Below are 19316 nucleotides of genomic sequence, written 5' to 3' on the forward strand. Positions count from 1 at the left end.
ATGGATAACGTTGGGTTGGACATTCTGCTTTAACCCAACCCAGCCCACCTCACCTCATTGGGTGGGTGTTGTGGGGTAACAGGAGGACAAAGAGCTACATTTGCCGCTTGAACTACAAAAAGTAAAAAAATTAAAATAAATCAGATAAATAAGGAAGCAAACAGATCATTACCTGTCATAATCCCTGGACTGCAGCAATTCTATTAACTCTTTGGGATCTAAGCAGCTCTTTGACTGGTTTATTCCAAATTTACCGCCTTTGAATTGTTCTTGAAGGGAAATAAGAAAAAAAAATTACTTTATTGGCAGCACTATCAATGATTTTTTTTTAAATTAAAGATACTGTATAAACTGCCAGTCACTTTTGTAATTCTAAAATAGAAGGATGATATATCTAAATCTGCGGAGAGGGGCGGCATGCAAATCTAATAAATAATAATAATAATAATAATAATAATAATAATAATAATAATATCAGAACAGAATTCTTTATTGGCCAAGTGTGATTGGACACACAAGGAATTGGTCTTTGGTGCAGATGCTCTCAGCATACATAAAAGAAAAGAGACATTTGTCAAGAATCAGGAGGTGCAGCACTTAATGACTGTCATAAGGGGTCAAATAAGCAATGAAGAAACAATGAATATTAATAAAAATCTTAAGCATACAAGCAACAGGTGACAGTCATAGTGGGAAGAAACGGGGCAGGAATGATGGAAAAAACCAACTAACTTTTGTGGATAATCAGCTTCTCTAGTTTCCTTTTGGCAGCCGCCCTCTCCACAATCTTCTGGTCGATGGTATTTGCGGTTACCAAACGATACACAACCACCGGCTTCGTCTGACCGATTCTGTGACATCGGTCTTGGGCCTGAAGGTCAGACTGAGGGTTCTAACAGAAGAAAATATATGAATTCAATACGTATTTAATGGCACATGGACATCAGATCTTTCCCATGTAAACAATTCTCCTTAGGAAAGAGAACGTCTCGCTTGTTAACAATTTGGGGGAAAAGGTTATCTGAGTGATGGGGACTTATCTCTACAACGCAGTGCAATAATAACACACCCCACACATCAAGGGAAGAGGCAGCTGTGGTTGCTAAGAAGAAGATGCAGATACTTTAAAGCATTGCTAACAGGTGCTAAGGGCATGCTCCCACACGCTTCAAATCACGCGTCACCCGCTGAATGGGATTCTTCCTACAGCCTTTCTTAAGATTTCCCAATACTTTAGAGACGTCTTCATCTTTAAAGCATGTCAAGAAATATTTGGTGCCTTCTGATCTATCCTCAAGTGCAACATTTTCAAGTGCTAGGTGACCCCAAGAAACCTTCCCTTCTAAGCTGAAGTACAAGAGAGTTTGTGAGATTTTAAGCATTTAGAAGTATCTATATATACTGCTGAAAAAAATAAAGGGAACACTTAAACAACACAATATAACTCCAAGTACAGTGTTCCCTCAATTTTCGCGGGTTCAAACTTTGCGAATAGCCTATACCATGGTTTTTCAAAAAATATTAATTAAAAAATACGTCATGGTTTTCCCCCCCTATACCACGGTTTTCCCCACCCAATGACGTCATATGTCATCACCAAACTAATAATTTTTGCAAATAAATAACAAAAAAAAAATAATTATTAATAAATAATTATGTTTATAAATATCAGGATCACTAAGTGTCTTATTCAATGGTGAGTACCAGTAATAATGGTGAGTAAATGGTTGTTAAGGGAATGGGAGATGGTAATTTAAGGGTTTAAAGTGTTAAGGGAAGGCTTGTGATACTGTCCATAGCCAAAAATGGTGTACAGTGATCCCTCGAGTTTCGCGTCCTCGAGCATCGCGAAAGGGCTATATCGCGAGTTTTCAACCCGGAAGTAAACTCCACCATCTGCGCATGCGTGCCCTTTTTTTCTATGGCCAGGAGTTTCCCGCCGGGCAGATAAGCTGCTGGGCGGCTTCCCTGGGTCTTCCCCCTCTTGCCCCGGTAAGACCCCAGCGGCGGCGCGAGCAACGGCGTGGGCGGGCGGGCGGCACGCGCGGGGACACCCCAGCTCCGCTTCCCAGCTGGGAAGCAGCCCCAGCAACGGCGTGGGCGGGCGGTGCGCGCGCGCTTGGGGAAACCCCAGTTCCGCTTCCCAGCTGGGAAGCGGCCCCAGCAACGGCGTGGGCGGGCGGACGGTGCGCGCGCGGGGAAACCCCAGGCGCGAGCAACGGGGTGGGCAGGCAAAGGGCGGGCGGCGGTGGAAGTAAAAACACCATCTGCGCATGCGCAGATGGTGTTTTTACTTCCGCACCGCTACTTCGCGAAAAATCGATTATCGCAAGGGGTCCTGGAACGGAACCCTCGCGATAATAGAGGGATCACTGTATTTACTTTCGCATCTCTACTTCGTGGAAATTCGACTTTCACGGGTGGTCTTGGAACGCATCCCCCGTGGAAATCGAGGGAACACTGTAAATCCAACTTCTGTGAAATTGAACTGTCCACTTAGGAAGCAACACTGATTGACTGTCAATTTCACCTGCTGTTGTCCGCACATCCAACTTTGTACAGATCAAAGGATTCAATGGGAATATTTCATCCATTCAGATCCAGGATGCGTTATTTTGAGTGTTCTCTTTATTGTTTATTTTTTGAGCAGTTTTTGAGGGGTCTCCTATGTTTAGTTAGAGACGTCAAAGATGCTTTGGGTTTCAACATTGTTCCTGCTTGATTATTGTGACAAGCACAAGTTTTTCCTGTTCTTACATGTACTTAAGAACATTCTTGAAGAAATTACAGAAACGAATGTGGCATTTTTGGTACTTAAAGCTTCTCTTTTGGCACCAAGTGTGGATTCTGCTGGCTGTTAAATTGCAGAAAGACAACACAAGCACTGTTAGGAGAGGGCTGGAGCAAACGTCTGTATGGAATCTTATCACTATGATAATGACATTTTGACAACTTGTATATATAGCTACGGATTCTCCCATACTAAATAGCAACAGAAGAACAGAATTGTGTTAATTTTGTTATTCTTAATTATTTTGCCTGTTTCTGAAGCGTGCTAAACTGAGACCTTTAATTAGGAAAATAAGAAAAATATACGGTAATATTCTCCAGTTAAATGTTGAACTAGAGAGAAAAAGTCTTGTTAGAAACATTACATTGCATCTATAGTTGACAGAATTTGACATGCTTAAGGAAAAAGCTACAGAACTCCAAATGGCACACCACTAGTTAGTCCTTGTCTTATGACCACAATGGAACCTCCAAATTCACTTGCCCCATTTTATAACTTTTCCTATCAAAGATGTTAAGCGAATCACTGCAGCTAGTAAGTTCATAACATGGTTATTAATTGAATCTGGCTATTAGTTGACTTTAATTGTCAGAAGATCACAAAAACATGATCCTACATGACCCCAGAACATCAAAACTGTCACAAATGAGGGTCAATTGCCAAGCATCTGAATTTTGAGCACAGGGATCATGAGGACGTTGAAATGGTCATGTGAAAAAATTTGGTAACTTTTCCCGATAATAATAAAAACAACAACAGAGTTAGAAGGGATCTTGGAGGTCTTCTAATCCAACACCCTGCTTAGACAGGAAACCCTACACTACCTCAGACAGATGGTTGTCCAACATCTGCTTAAAAACTTCCAGTGTTGGAGCATTTACAACTTCTGGAGGCAAGCTGTTCCACTGGTTAATTGTTCTAACTGCCAGGAATTTCTCCTTAGTTGTAAGTTACTTCTCTCCTTGTTTAGTTTCCACCCATTGCTTCTTGTCCTACCTTCAGGTGCTCTGGAGAATAGGTTGACTCCTTCTTCTTTGGGGCAGCCCCTGAGATATTGGAATCATACCATGTCTCCCCTGGTCCTCTTTTTCATTAAAGTAGCCATGCCCAGTTCCTGCAACTGTTCTTCATATGTTTTAGCCTCCAGTCCCCTAATCCTCTTTGTTGCTCTTCTCTGCACTTTTTCTAGAGTCTCAACCTCCTTTTTGCATCGTGAGACCAAAACTGAATGCAGGATTCCAAGTATGGCCTTGCCAAGCCCTTAGAAAGTGGTATTGACACTTTGCATGCTCTTGATTCCATCCAGTCACTAAAGAAACTGTTGTAAGTTGAGGATTACCTCTACTTACATTTTAAAAGATAACTATATAGCTATGTTTCATTATTATTTTTGGGTGCTTGCGAGTCAATGTTGACTCCTGGTAACTGAAATTTTCTTGGCTCAGTTTTTCTGAAGAGGCTTGCCAAATGCCTCCTTCCAAGATTGAAAGTGACTTGCCAACTTACCAGGTTACCCAGCTGGCTTTGTGCCCAAGGCAGGACTCACAGTCTCCCAATCTCTAGCTGGTGCATTAACTACTATACCAAACTGGCTTTCACTGGTTTAATTCACATTTATTCAAATACTGTACCAGATTTCATAGGCACAGCTTAAATTCCAAGTTGTACAGCTGTATTTTATTGATGGAGTTGATTATATTGTATTTTTTAAATGTATTTTTTACTATTTTTGTAATTTATATTGTTGTAAACCACCCTGAGTCCTTCGAGATTGGGTGGCATAGAAGTCTAATTAATTAATTAATTACATACAGCCCTTTTGAATCAGGACTTCTGCCAGAATACACACTACTTACCCAGTCACTGTCATAAATTATTACTGTATCTGCTGCGGTCAGATTAATCCCAAGGCCTCCAGCCCGGGTGCTCACCAGAAATATAAAAACGTCAGGGTCTGCATCAAATTTTTTCATCTAGGTAGAAAAGGTAGAATATCGCCAGTTTAGGGAAATCAGCATGTTTGTATCCTTAAAGATAATAAACAGAAACCTCTAGCCATATTTCTGCTTCAACTACAAAAAAAACTATAGGAAGAATTGTATTTTGGCACCCTCCTAGATTTCACAAAGTTTTGGGGGTTGTGAAGATTAAGAACATCTCTTACACCTGCAATTGTCCATGATAACCTAAGCATGGCTGAGGAATTCTGGGAATTTAGCTCCGCACGGTTTAAAATTGCTTGGCTTGAAAAACACTGATCTAAATATTTTGGATTAATTTTTCATCAAAAAGTATGTTTCAAGACATAACCCATTAAACCACATTAATTTCCAAACCACAATCCACATTATATTGCAATTCTATAGCAATATAAAGGTTGGGTAAAATGTATGAATGTAGCTTTTCCCCACCAGCCCTAACTAGGTGCTAATGAACTTCCAGCTCTTGCCTTGCAAGCTCCTCCATTGTTTCTCTCTGCAAAGAATGTTTTCCAAATCCTGACTTTGTATTCCCCCCCCACTCTCTCTACTTGCTCCGAATAAGTTTTTTTCCACCCCTAACCAGGTGCTAACAATGTTCCCAGCTCTTACCCGCTTGCAAGCTCTTTCACTGTTACTCTCTGCGAAGAATGTTTTCCAAGCCCTAAGACTTTCCAGGGGTTTGTTTTTTTCATTCCTCTACTTGCTCCAAATGTTTCTTTCCAGGTGCTAATGATTTTCCCAGCTCTTACTGGCTTACAAGCTCTTTCATTGTTGCTCTCTCTGAATAAGGGTTTTTTAACCCTGCTGTTCTGTTCGGGTCTGTGAGACCCGAAATCAAGGTTTGAGACCCTGTAAAAAATTTTCCCTGCATATCTGAAACTTGAAATTTCATGACTTTTCATCATTTCAGGGGTTCTCTCTATGAGAATTTTTTTGGGGGGGTGGGAGGTTTCTTTCTTGCTGAAAAAAAAACACTCCCTAATGTTATGTTCCCGGGTCACCCTGACCCGGACCGAAAACTCTTCATTTGCAGTGCTTATGTTTGGTCTTTTTGAAAGCTTTTTTCACTTGGAAAGTAGTCTGAACATTTCTTCACACAATGGAATGAAAATTGAACTGAAAAAATTAATCCTTATTGGTTTATTTTGCCCATAAATGTGCCTCCCCCCCCGTTTTTGTGAAAGTTTTTTCAATTTATGGATAGTTTTGCTTGCAAAATGCAGTCTATTTTACTGGAGTTGGTGTGGGAATGGTACCTTGAACATTTCTGAATATAAGAAAAATATAAAGGAACTGAAAAAAATGATTCTTACTGTTTTTTTAACATCAGAAATAAGGCCTCCCCCCCCCCCCCCTGGCTGCTTGCAACAATTTTCACTTTTTATTTTTTTATGCTCCAAATCCAAAATATTCTTTAAAATCTTACGCATTCATTTACTCAATTTAACAATGCTGATCATCAAAAAAATATTTGTGGGGGTGGGGGAAAAAAATTTTTCTTGGCAAAAAAAAAGTCACATTTACTCTGTTCGGGTCATATAGACCCGGATCAAAATGATTTTTTTTAGGTACTTGAATTTGGTCTTTTTGAAAACTTTTTCCACTGGAAAACTAGTTTGAACATTTATGAACATAATGATATGAAAATTGAACTGGAAAAATTGAGACTTATATTTTTATTTTGATCAAAAAGCCCCTCCCCCCATCCTTTTTGAATTTCGTGTCAATTTATATTTTTTAAGGCTACAAATCCCTAAGGAATTTCCCCCCAAAAGGTTTGATATACTAAATTGAACAATCCTGAACATAAGAAAAATATAAATGAACTGAAAAAAATGACAGGGGGCCCATTTATGAGCAAAATAAACCAATAAGGATCATTTTTTCAGTTTAATTTTCATATCATTATGTTCAGAAAGGTTCAAGCTACCAATCCCACACCAAAATAGAATAGTAAAATAGAATGCATTTTGCAGGCAAAATTATCAATAAACTCAAAAGCTTTGATATACTAAATTGAACAATCCTAAACATAAGAAAAATAGAAATGAACTGAAAAAAAATGATTCTTATTGGTTTATTTTTGAATATAAGACCATATCATTTTATACTCGAGTATAAGCCTACTCGAGTATAAGCCTATTTGAGTATAAGCATGGGGGCCCATTTATGAGCAAAATAAACCAATAAGGATTAATTTTCTCAGTTCAATTTTCATATCATTGTGTGCAGAAATGTTCAAGCTACCAATCCCACACCAACTTTAGTAAAATAGAATGGATTTTGCAAGCAAAACTATCCATAAATTGAAAAAACTTTCACAAAAACGGGGGGGGAGGCACATTTATGTGCAAAATAAACCAATAAGGATTAATTTTTTCAGTTCAATTTTCATTCCATTGTGTGCAGAAATGTTCAAACATGTTTCCAGGTGAAAAAAGCTTTCAAAAAGACCAAACATAAGCACTGCAAATGAAGAGTTTTCGGTCCGGGTCAGGGTGACCCGGGAACATAACATTAGGAACTTTTTTCGAACAGAACAGCAGGGTTAAAAGCCCTAACCAGGGGATAGAATAATGTGCTGAAACTGACCAGACTAAGGACGCTAGCCAGATGAATATCTAGTAAGCAGATTCTTTTCCCTATTCTCCTACCCCAAAACTAAGGTGTGTCTTCTACTCCGGTGCGTCTGATACTCCGAAAAATATGGTAAATCGTTGAAGCCAAATAGCTTACACCCACAGCTTGTTTGATAAATCTTAAGAAAAATTAAGCAACTCAGGGGAAGGTTTCTGAGAAAAAGTCACCTACATTTTCTTCTCTGTCTGCGTAAGACATGCTTCCATCCAGACGACTGAACTGGTAATCTCTCAGGTAGCAGTAGTCCATCAAAATATCCAACATTTTGGTCATTTGGGAAAACAGCACCACCTAAATTGAGGAAATATTCCTGAGTTAATTTATCTCAGAGGTATGGATCAATCTTTCTTTCTTCCTTTCTTTCTTTCCTTCCTTCCTTCCTCTTTCTTACTTACTTACTTACTTACTTTCAAAATTCACAATACCTTGTGTCCTCGCTTTTTGAGTTCTGGCAACATGCGATCCAAGAGTAATATTTTTCCAGAATTCTTCACTAGATCCTCATCCACCTTCATATAAGAGGGGGAAACAACAACAAAAGCTGTATTATGAATACAATATACACACTGCTTTTAACATGCTGCTTTTCCTGGCCTTTTGAAAGAAACATCTGTAAATATGGTCCCATTTCCTTCACCAGCAGAGAAAGCAAAGAAAGACATAGTCTAAAGATTCCAGGAAAAGCTTCCTTAGATTGATGGAAGACTTTGTGGAATTTAAGAGCAGAGTGGATCCATGGAAAGCTACAAAGAACCAACGGAGGAATTGGCACCTGGGCCCGATAAAAAGCTGGGAAATGTGAAAACCGTTGAATAGATCGCACACCGGTACAAGGAGAGGCACACCGTCCTTCTTTTTGCAGGATTCCGTTACATTTATTTATTTATTTATTAGATTTGTATGCCTCCCCTCTCCGCAGACTTGGGGCGGCTCACAATACAATAAAAACAGTTCCTGACAAATCTAATAATTTACAATTTAAAATTTAAAACAGTTAAAAAACCCCATTTTTAAGCAGACATACCTACAAACATACCATACATAAATTATATAGGCCCGGGGGAGATATCTCAGTTCTCTCCATGCCTGACGACAAAGGTGGGTTTTGAGGAGTTTACGAAAGGCCAGGAGGGTAGGGGCAGTTCTAATCTCTGGGGGGAGCTGATTCCAGAGAGTCGGGGCCGCCACAGAGAAGGCTCTTCCCCTGGGGCCCGCCAACCGACATTGTTTAGTTGACGGGACCCGGACAAGACCCACTCTGTGGGACCTAATCGGTCGCTGGGATTCGTGCAGTACATGCATTTCCCCCTCACCCAACATCCCCTTTTTCCACTTCATCATCCTGACAGCCATTATTCCTACTTTCCTTTTAGCACAATTCCACAATCTCTCTTTTGGGAAATACCACATTTCCCCCTGTGTTCCGCGCAGCTTCCACACATTTCCTTGTATTCATTCTTTGCCCAGATTAATCAAATGGGGATTCCCCCCCCCCCCCCCATTGTGGGGCTTATATTTTCTCTTCCTGAAGTCGTTGCGTCTTCTCTTGTTTTTAATTCTTTCCGCTTCTTCCCTTTCCTCCATTCTCACTCCCAAAGAATGATCTCTCCCACTTACATAGAAACACAGAAGACTGAGGGCAGAAAAACACCTTATGATCCATCCAGTCTGCCCTTATACTATTTTCTGTATTTTATCTTACAATGGATATATGTTTATCCCAGGCATGTTTAAATTCAGTTACTGTGGATTTATCTACCACGTCTGCTGGAAGTTTGTTCCAAGCATCTACTACTCTTTCAGTCAAATAATATTTTCTCATGTCGCTTTTGATCTTTCCCCCAACTAACTTCAGATTGTGTCCCCTTGTTCTTGTGTTCACTTTCCTATTAAAAACACTTCCCTCCTGAACCTTATTTAACCCTTTCACATATTTAAATGTTTCGATCATGTTCCCCCCTTTTCCTTCTGTCCTCCAGACTCTACAGATGGAGTCCATGAAGTCTTTCCTGATACGTTTTATGCTTAAGACCTTCCACCATTCTTGTAGCCCATCTTTGGACCCATTCAATTTTGTCAATCTCTTTTTGTAGGTGAGGTCTCCAGAACTGAACACAGTACTCCAAATGGGGTGTCACCAGCATTCTATATAACGGGATCATAATCTCCCTCTTCCTGCTTGTTATACCTCTAGCTATGCAGCCAAGCATCCTACTTGCTTTTCCTACTGCCCGACCACACTGCTCACCCAATTTGAGACTGTCAGAAATCACTGCCCCTAAATCCTTCTCTTCTGAAGTTTTTGCTAACACAGAACTGCCAATGCAATACTCAACCTCTCTTCAATCCCCACAGATCAAATAATGCTTTAAGCTTTATATCCCCTTCCTTTTCCTTATGTAGACATAGACAGGGTGAGGCTTAAGTAGCTGCGTAAGAGCCTCGGTGGTGCAGTGGTTAGAGTGCAGGACTGCAGGCTACTTCTGCGGATCACCGACTGCCAGCAGTTTGGCAGATCGAATCTCGGTAGGCTCCAGGTTGACTCAGCCTCCCATCCTTCCGAGGGGGGGGGGGGTGTCAAGTGAGGACCCAGATGGTTGGGGGCAAGAGAATAAAGGCTTACCTTAAATTGCTGAGTGACAGGGTCCAGGGGGTATTCAATAAGATACGGATGGTTGCAACACTTCCTCAACAGCATCATAATGTTCTGCAACTTAAGGTTGATCTCTGAATCCAAAGGCATGTCCACTGTGATCACTGGCCTGGCAAACGAAAACACGTCGAAGTAAAGCCACAAGTAATAATAATAATTAATTTAATAATAATAATAATTTATAATTTATTAGATTTGTATGCCGCCCCTCTCCGAAGACTCGGGGCGGCTCACAACATTAACGGCAATACAATACAGTACAAATCTAATGTTAAAAAAATTAAAAAGCTAATTTAAAATGCATTATCATAAAATCATCCAGTACAGTCATACACACTCAATCCAACTAGTCATAATACAGAACTCAGAAAAGGGGGGGCACTAATCCCTCCACGCCTGGCGACAGAGGTGAGTCTTCAGCATTTTGCAGAAGGCGAGGAGGATAGGGGCAGTCCTGATCTCTGGGGGGAGTTGATTCCAGAGGGCCAGGGCCACCACAGAGAAGGCACTTCCCCTGCGTCCTGCCAGACGACATTGTTTAGTCGACGGGGACCCGGAGAAGGCCAACTCTGTGGGACCTAATCGGCCACTGGGATTCGTGTGGCAGAAGGCGGTCCCAGAGATATTATTATTATTATTATTATTATTATTATTATTATTATTATTATTGTGTAGTATCGATTGCTTTTAATGACAGGGGGTTTTTAACTTTAGTTTTAACCATTAGATTTATACTGTATTGTTATTGTTGTGAGCCGCCCCGAGTCCTCGGAGAGGGGACGGCATAGAAATCTAATTAATAATAATAATAATAATAATAATAATAATAATAATAATAATAATAATGAAACATAGAAGACAGGTGGCAGAAAAAGACCTCCTGGTCCATCTATTCTGCCCTTCTACTATTTCCTGTATTTTATCTTACAATGGATCTATGTTTATCCCAGGCATGTTTACATTCAGTTCCTGTGGATTGACCAACCACCTCTGCTGGAAGTTTATTATTATTATTAATTATTATTATTTTTTATTATTATTATTATTATTATTATTATTATTATTATTACTACTACTACTACTACTACCTCTCCAGCACCTTCGGCTCCCTTCTCTCCTTCCCCCTCAATGTCTCGGCCCTCCAAGAGCCACACAGGTCTTGTGGACTCCGACGGACCTGCCTCCTCTGGTTCAAAATCTGTGGCCAGAGGAATTGGCTGTGAGCCAACCACAACAGGGTTGGGGGCATCCAAGCCAAAACCGGAGCTTGCCAGGGCCCGTCCCAGTTGAAACCAGAGCTTGCTTTTGCCGACAGAGAGCTCAGGCTACCACAATCACCCGCTAACACAAATGACGGCATGCTGGCTATGCCCACCAGAGGTCAAACACAACCCTGATTCGGCCCTCAAAGAAACCGAGTTTGACACCTGATCTAATAGCTATGCAGAAAATTTTACCCGTAAGATTAAGAATGATATTTAGGTTTATTATGAATTTATTTCTCAATGTTACCTGGCTGCAAAGATACCTTGCAAATAACCCAAAGTTTAGATGAAATACCTCTCTTTATCAGCTTCTTCTTGTGTTTTCGTGATTAGTTCCTCCAGCTCGTCAGGAAATTCGTTTTCTTTGAGCTCACGGTAATTGACGACTTTCCGACTGCGTCGCTTTGGTCGGCCCGTAGAAGTCAGCTCCACAACTTCTTCCTATAGAATGGAAGAACTCCTTCATATAAATGTGTTTGTTGAACAATGATCAGCGCATTTATGCTCAGGGGTCCCTGCATTTGGACTGGTCCATTTGCCTCTGCACTCCTCACAATTCAGCCGAGTAACAGAGCAGTGAAAATTAGGCCGTGAAAATAAACAAGTGACCACTCAAAGGCCAATTCTTGTTTGATGTGTTTCTGGGATTCATGTTCAAGAAAAAGGGAAAAGCTAAAAATGGTGAAGGGGAAGAGTCTACCCTAGAATAATTTCATCTGTTATTCTGTTACAAATGGGCACTGACCACCTCCCAATTCCAGCCTATTTGCTCTCATATCTCACCAAGTTCAAAATCCACAAGGGGCAAAGAATTCAAGGTAACAAGGTACGATTGCTGAAGTTACTTTCCTATAATTTGTCACAATGCCTAAGTTACAATGGTTCCAGGTAACTTTGTTTTCCATAGAAACATAGAAGTCTGACGGGAGAAAAAGACCTCATGGTCCATCTAGTCTGCCCTTATACTATTCCTGTATTTTATCTTACAATGGATCTATGTTTATCCCAGGCATGTTTACATTCAGTGACTGTGGATTTACCAACCACGTCTGCTGGAAGTTTGTTCCAAAGATCTACTACTCTTTCCATAACTGAGTATTCCAGCTTCCTCCTTCTTATGTTTTAATGGGTTGCGATGCTTCTGCTTTTCCAGTTTCCTTCTATTTATACCCATGCTACCCTACAAAATGATGTGACTGGGCTTGATAAGTCAACACTTACAGCTTGAAAATGAGTAGTTATAATCGTTCTGTCCTCCCCCCTTCTCTCCCTCCTCACCCTTGCGGGATTAGCTCCACTGTTCTGTAGTAAAGCTGCTTGCTGCTGTGAAAGTAAAACTGAAACTCCTCTGCCTGTGTTTTGCCTTTGGAACAGATTTATTTTTAGGTGGGGAGGGGAAGTAGAACTCCTTATAGCATCAGAGTTTGTGAATAATAATAATATAGGAAATACTAATGCTCTGATGGTCTTTTGGAAAAAAACCCCTTTCTTAGTGAGCACCTAGAAGCCAAGATACGTGGCAAATTTCAAGTTTGTAGCCTTTATCATTCTGGAGATTTTGTGATGATGCATGAGTGGCATTTCGCTTTTATAGATATTTATTATTTATTTATTCATTAGATTTTTTTATGCCGCCCTTCTCCTTAGACTCAGGGCGGCTTACAACATGTTAGCAACAGCACTTTTTAACAGAGCCAGCATATCGCCCCCACAATCCGGGTCCTCATTTAACCCACCTCGGAAGGATGGAAGGCTGAGTCAACCTTATGGAGACTGTCTTTAGCCAAACAGAAGACAATGGCCAAAATACGGTTGCTTGGGGACACCCCTAAGTGAAAATACTGAAACAAATACCTGGTTGTTTCCCAAAATCTTCCGAATCGTCTTGTTTACAATGGCGCTGTAGAAAACCTCTTGTTTCTTAACAAGAGGTGCATAGACCACAACTTCACGCTTGGGAGGAACTTCCACAGCTACGTCTGATTTCAGTCTTCTCAGTAGGAAAGGAGTCAAAATCTAGAGTAAAAAAAAAAAATCAAAATATACTTCTATCCATCTATGATTATAACCTTGCTTATTCCAAAAGAAAACACTGTCATTCCAATATAGCATCACGTGTGCCAGATTGTATGCAATTGCCTTCAGCTGCATTTTGAGAGGAAATTCAAGCTTGGCAAAGCTCTTCTGTAAACTAAGGAGTGCTTAAAAACTTTCCTTCTAAGGTCAAGCGTCCTTAGAGACTTTGCCTTTTTTATAAAAAAAGACAGAAAAGAAGATAAACATTTTCATCAAAGCCAAATATTTCCCCATAACAACCACTCCCTACTGCAGTTAACACAAAACAGGAGCAATCACAATCTTTGTGACTGGTGAAAGAAATAACTCCATTATCTATCTATCTATCTATCTATCTATCTATCTATCTATCTATCTATCTATCTATCTATCTATCTATCTACATCTATCTATCTACATCTATCTATCTATCTATCTATCTATCTATCTATCTATCTATCTATCTATCTATCTATCTACATCTATCTATCTACATCTATCTATCTATCTATCTATCTATCTATCTATCTATCTATCTATCTATCTATTTGATTTTTATGCTGCCCTTCTCCTTAGACTCAGACTCACTCTATACCAGTGATGACAAACATTTTTTTGGTTCGTATGCCAAAAGGAGTTGCAGGCGGTGTTGCATTGCCCATGCCCATAGTTCCATTCAGGGCCCCCGTGCGTGACAGTTGCCCCCCTCCCACTCCCGGCATGTGGTGGCATGCCTGTTTTTTGGTCTCCCGAAGTTTCAGAGCCTTTCTAGAAGAGCCTGGGGAGGGTGAAAACCGGCCACCCAGGAGGCCCAAAATGGCCCCTTTGCCAAGTTCTGGGGTTTTTGCTACCCCAAGCTTCAGAGTCTTTCTAGGAGCCTGGGGAAGGCGAAAATACAATAATACAACAACAACAGAGTTGGAAGGGACCTTGGAGGTCTTCTAGTCCAACCCGCGGCCTAGGCAGGAAACCCTACATTACTTCAGGCAGGTGGTTCTCCAACACCTTCTTAAAGGGCCTTCCCCACCCCCAGAGGCCCGAAATGGCCCATTTGCCAACTTTTCCAAGTTGGGTAGCACTCGTGTGCCATAGATTCGGCATCAATTGTATTGAATGTGTTGATGGGATTGTTTGAGTCGGGATTTTTTTTAAACTGGAGTTATCGTTTTCATATTTATATTTGACTTCTTTTTATTGTAAATTATATTTTTATATTGTTGTAATTTGCCCTGAGTCCTTCGGGATTGGGCGGTATAGAAGTGGAATAAAATAAATAAATCACAGATCTGCATGTTCAAGTATTGGGTATAAGAACAGAGTCAAAGTCCTTCCAATCAAGGCATCAAAAGAAAAAAAGTCAAGAGAAATAAAAACCCTTTAATTTCTGCGGAGAGGGGCAGCATACAAATCAAATTAATAATAATAATAATAATAATAATAATAATAATAATAATAATAATAATAAAAAATATATCTTCGCTGTGAGGAATTCACAATGAGGAAGTAAGGCTGCCTGCAGATATATGTTAACACTGGCATTTGCAAGTATATTCATTTGTGTACATATAGAGTTATCAATAATACCATATAATAATATATTTAAAGAAAAGTGGCAATCTAGAAGAAAGAAAACATATAATATTTTAAGCAGTAAAAACAGACCTGGTGCAACATGTGCAAGACATTCTGTTCTCTTTCCTTAGCAACAATATTTTCAGCAATCTCAGAAATACTGGTGATATCAAACCAGGATTCAAAGCTAGAAGAAAAAACCCAAGAAAAATTAATTAAGAGGTAAGCAGCTACAATTTAGCCCTGTGGTGGTGGTGGTGGTGAGTTCTGCAATGTGCACGGATTACAATCTGATTATAATAATTATAATAATTATTCAAAATGTGTTTTTTCTTGTGCATATTATTTTTGCCTTTCAAGAAAGGGCAGAAGAGATGCAGAGCATGAAACTTATGAAACTCTACTTATTTATTTATTTTATTAAATTTGAATGCCGTAGACTCGGGGCGGCTCACAGCAGTAATAGAAAAACAATATACAATACAAATCTAACAATTAAAACTAAAAACCCATAATTAAAAATACACGCACACAACATACTTATGTTCTCCCCCTCCCCCATTCCTAATGCATTTGAATTTTATATTTATTTTCACATCCATCTGTAGCTATAAAAACCTTAAAGTACCATATTTTTCAGACTATAAGATGCACCTAGATTTAGGAGGGAAAAAAAGAAAATAAATAGTTTTTGGCTTCTGCCCGTCATGTTTTTGTCCTCCCCAGCCCCCAGAAGCACTTTGCAGACCAAAACACACACCCCGTTTTTGGCCTCGTGAACTCTCCGCATAGCCCATTTTTGCCCCAAAAGCATGTTTTTGGCCTGCAGAGTGTTTCTCGAGACCGAGGAAGGTAAAAACGGGATGTTACTGAGGGTTTGGGAGGTCAAAAACAGGCCTGTATTCAGTTTATAAAACACACTGAAATTTTCACCCATTTTTGTGGTGGTGGGAGGAGGAGTGTGTCTTATATGCTGAAAAATACAGTACAATCTCAAGAGTCCTTCAGAATTGGGCGGCATAGAAGTCGAATAAAATAAAATAATAAATAAATAATAAGAGTGCAATAAAATTCCAGCTACTGCAGGATTCAGTTGCCAGATGGGAACAGTGCACAAAGCGAGGGCCAATTTCTGCAAGGTCCAAATTGATGTCTCTTCATGAATTTGTTGGCAAGAATGCTTGAGCACAAAGGAACGTCTGAAATCACAAGGATCTTGAGGAATCTTGTTCTTAGCAGCAAAAACAAAGAAAAAACGAAAAGCCCTGACATCCCCAAGTATTACAGGAAAAAAAGCCTTGTGATTCCATAGAAAAGTAAGCTAAAAAGAAAGAAGGGGTGGGATGGGCTGAAAAGTCCAGCAGGAGGCGAAAGCTCAGGAAAAAACACTCCGAGGCAAAGAGGTTTTGTTGCAGTATTATTGCCGCTGTGCCTGAAACGGTGCCGAGACAATTCTGGGAGGCCTGTCCCGGATTAGTTGCCCTGGTACAGTGATGGTGACCCTTTTCGGTAACAAGTGCCCAAAAAGGAGCATGCGCACTCGCTCTGAGCTGAGGATTAGCTATATTTATTTCACTGACGTGGGTTTTTCTTCCCCTGTGCCATTAAAGAACAAGCTAAGGGGGGGGGGGTGTTCTGTTTCCCTGTATCGTATCCTCCAGGATCACAAACCATTCCTACACAAAAAACCTCTATGGCTTCTTTCCCCTTGCATCTGTGTCTTTTATGTATGGAAATTCATAATCCACAACCAGGAACGTCTTTCTTTCTTTCTTTCTTTCTTTCTTCCTTCCTATCTAATCTATCTATCTATCTAATCATCTATCTCTCTCTCTCTCTCTCTATCTATCTAATATCTATCTATCTAATCTATCTATCTATCATCTATCTATCTATCTATCTATCTATCTATCTATCTATCTATCTATCTATCTATCTATCTATCTATCTATCTATCTATCTAATCATCTATCTATCTATCTATCTATCTAATCATCTATCTATCTATCTATCTATCTAATCATCTATCTATCTAATCTATCTATCTATCTATCTATCTATATCTATCTATCTGTCTATATATCTATCTAATCATCTATCTGTCTGTCTGTCTGTCTGTCTATCTATCTATCTATCTAATCATCTCTCTCTCTCTCTCTCTCTATCTAATCTATCTATCTATCATCTATCTATCTATCTATCTATCTATCTATCTAATCATCTATCTATCTATCTATCTATCTAATCTATCTATCTATCTATCTATCTATCTAATCATCTATCTATCTATCTATCTAATCTATCTATCTATCTAATCTATCTATCTATCTATCTATCTCTATCTATCTGTCTATCTAATCATCTATCTATCTATCTATCTAATCATCTATCTATCTATCTATCTAATCTATCTATCTATCTATATCTATCTATCTGTCTATCTATCTATCTAATCATCTATCTGTCTGTCTGTCTATCTATCTATCTATCTATCTAATCATCTCTCTCTCTCTCTCTATCTATCTAATATCTATCTAATCTATCTATCTATCATCTATCTATCTATCTATCTATCTAATCATCTATCTAATCTATCTATCTATCTATCTAATCATCTATCTATCTATCTAATCTAGCTATCTATCTAATCTATCTATCTATCTATCTATCTATCTCTATCTATCTGTCTATCTAATCATCTATCTATCTATCTATCTAATCATCTATCTCTCTCTCTCTATCTATCTATCTAATATCTATCTATCTAATCTATCTATCTATCTATCTATCTATCTATCTAATCTATCTATATCTATCTATCTGTTTATCTATCTATCTAATCATCTATCTGTCTGTCTGTCTATCTATCTATCTATCTATCTAATCATCTATCTCTCTATCTCTCTCTCTATCTATCTAATATCTATCTATCTAATCTATCTATCATCTATCTATCTATCTATCTATCTATCTTTATCTATCTATCTGTCTATCTATCTATCTATCTATCTAATCATCTATCTGTCTGTCTGTCTGTCTGTCTGTCTGTCTGTATATCTATCTATCTATCTATCTATCTATCTATCTATCTATCTATCTATCTATCTATCTATCTATCTAATCTATCTAATGTATCTACCTACCTACCTACCTGATTTGTATTTCGATTTAGCACTTTACCTGCCTGGAAGAAAATACCCGTGAGAATAGGCTAAACCACTATTCTGAAAACAGACTGACCATATCAGAGACTAAACCTCTGGCCTTCCAGATGTTGTTCAGTGCTGCCCCCATCAGCCCATTAAAGAGCTGTAACAAATATAGACAGGGTGTGAAACAAGAGTATGTTGAATGTCTTCCAGACTCCTCCAGGGGGAACATCTGACAATTCTTGGAACTGTTGTTAGAGGAGCTTTATGCCTTTCTTATCTTCTCCTCTTGAAAGTATACAGTTAAAAAAATAAAAATAAAAATCTGGATTTAAGAATAACTCAACCTGGCACAATCAATTCTAGTTACTGTTGTGTTTGAAAGTTAAAAATAAATCACTTTTTTCTTACTTAAGAATTGATTTTTCTGTTTAAAGTCCTGTGTAACTATGTATAAATCAAAGGAGTTATGGTGACCCCAGGAACCCTCTGGCATTGTAATATACGATAAAAGGTGACAATAAGGCTAGCCTCATGTAGTCAGACAATTACTTAATTGCTGCCATAAAGTTAGGAGTTTTTCCTATTGATACAAATTCTTTCATGACAGTTAATCTGCCCTTTTGTATATAATCCTTTGCAAATCTGCCTTGGGGACTCTGGGTCTGATTAGCTAGTAGCCAAGGGTCACTGTTATAGGGCTTTTTACTAAAGAAACTGCCTTTTTGGATTTCTGTTGCTTTTGTTTCATCCTTCAGTGGATGACTTTTTCTTCCTGTAGAAATGAAGAGTTCTTGTGCTATCATTCTAAAAACCATAACTAGAATCCCAGAGACCAGTTAGGTCGCGTCAACTAAACAATGCCGCTTGGCGGGACCCAGGGGAAAAGCCTTCTCTGTGGTGGCCCCGGCCCTCTGGAACCAACTCCCCCCAGAGATTAGAATTGCCCCCACCCTCCTTGCCTTTCGTAAACTTCTCAAAACCCACCTCTGCCGCCAGGCATGGGGGAACTGAGATACTCTTTCCCCCTAGGCCTTTACAATTTTATGCATGGTATGTCTGTATGTATGTTTGGTTTTTATATTAATGGGTTTTTAAACGTTTTTAGTATTGGATTATTATTGTATACTGTTTTATTATTGCTGTTAGCTGCCCCGAGTCTCCGGAGAGGGGCGGCATACAAATCCAATAAATAATAATAATAATAAT

General features: G+C 39.2%; 1 protein-coding gene across 1 annotated transcript in view; it reads right to left on the minus strand.

The window, feature by feature from the left end:
- HELLS (helicase, lymphoid specific) overlaps positions 1-19316 on the minus strand; it is a 46341-nt gene that overhangs the window by 9283 nt on the left and 17742 nt on the right. The window contains exons 11-19 of the mRNA XM_070751964.1: positions 15049-15145; positions 13186-13347; positions 11627-11772; positions 10037-10175; positions 7839-7922; positions 7585-7704; positions 4648-4764; positions 733-892; positions 173-269 (exon numbers count right to left, since the gene is read on the minus strand). Of these exons, the coding sequence (XP_070608065.1) occupies positions 173-269; positions 733-892; positions 4648-4764; positions 7585-7704; positions 7839-7922; positions 10037-10175; positions 11627-11772; positions 13186-13347; positions 15049-15145 (1122 nt within the window). The remainder of the gene's footprint in view (positions 1-172; positions 270-732; positions 893-4647; positions 4765-7584; positions 7705-7838; positions 7923-10036; positions 10176-11626; positions 11773-13185; positions 13348-15048; positions 15146-19316) is intronic.

The sequence above is a fragment of the Erythrolamprus reginae genome, chromosome 5 (assembly GCF_031021105.1).
Source record: "Erythrolamprus reginae isolate rEryReg1 chromosome 5, rEryReg1.hap1, whole genome shotgun sequence".
NCBI lineage: Eukaryota > Metazoa > Chordata > Lepidosauria > Squamata > Dipsadidae > Erythrolamprus > Erythrolamprus reginae.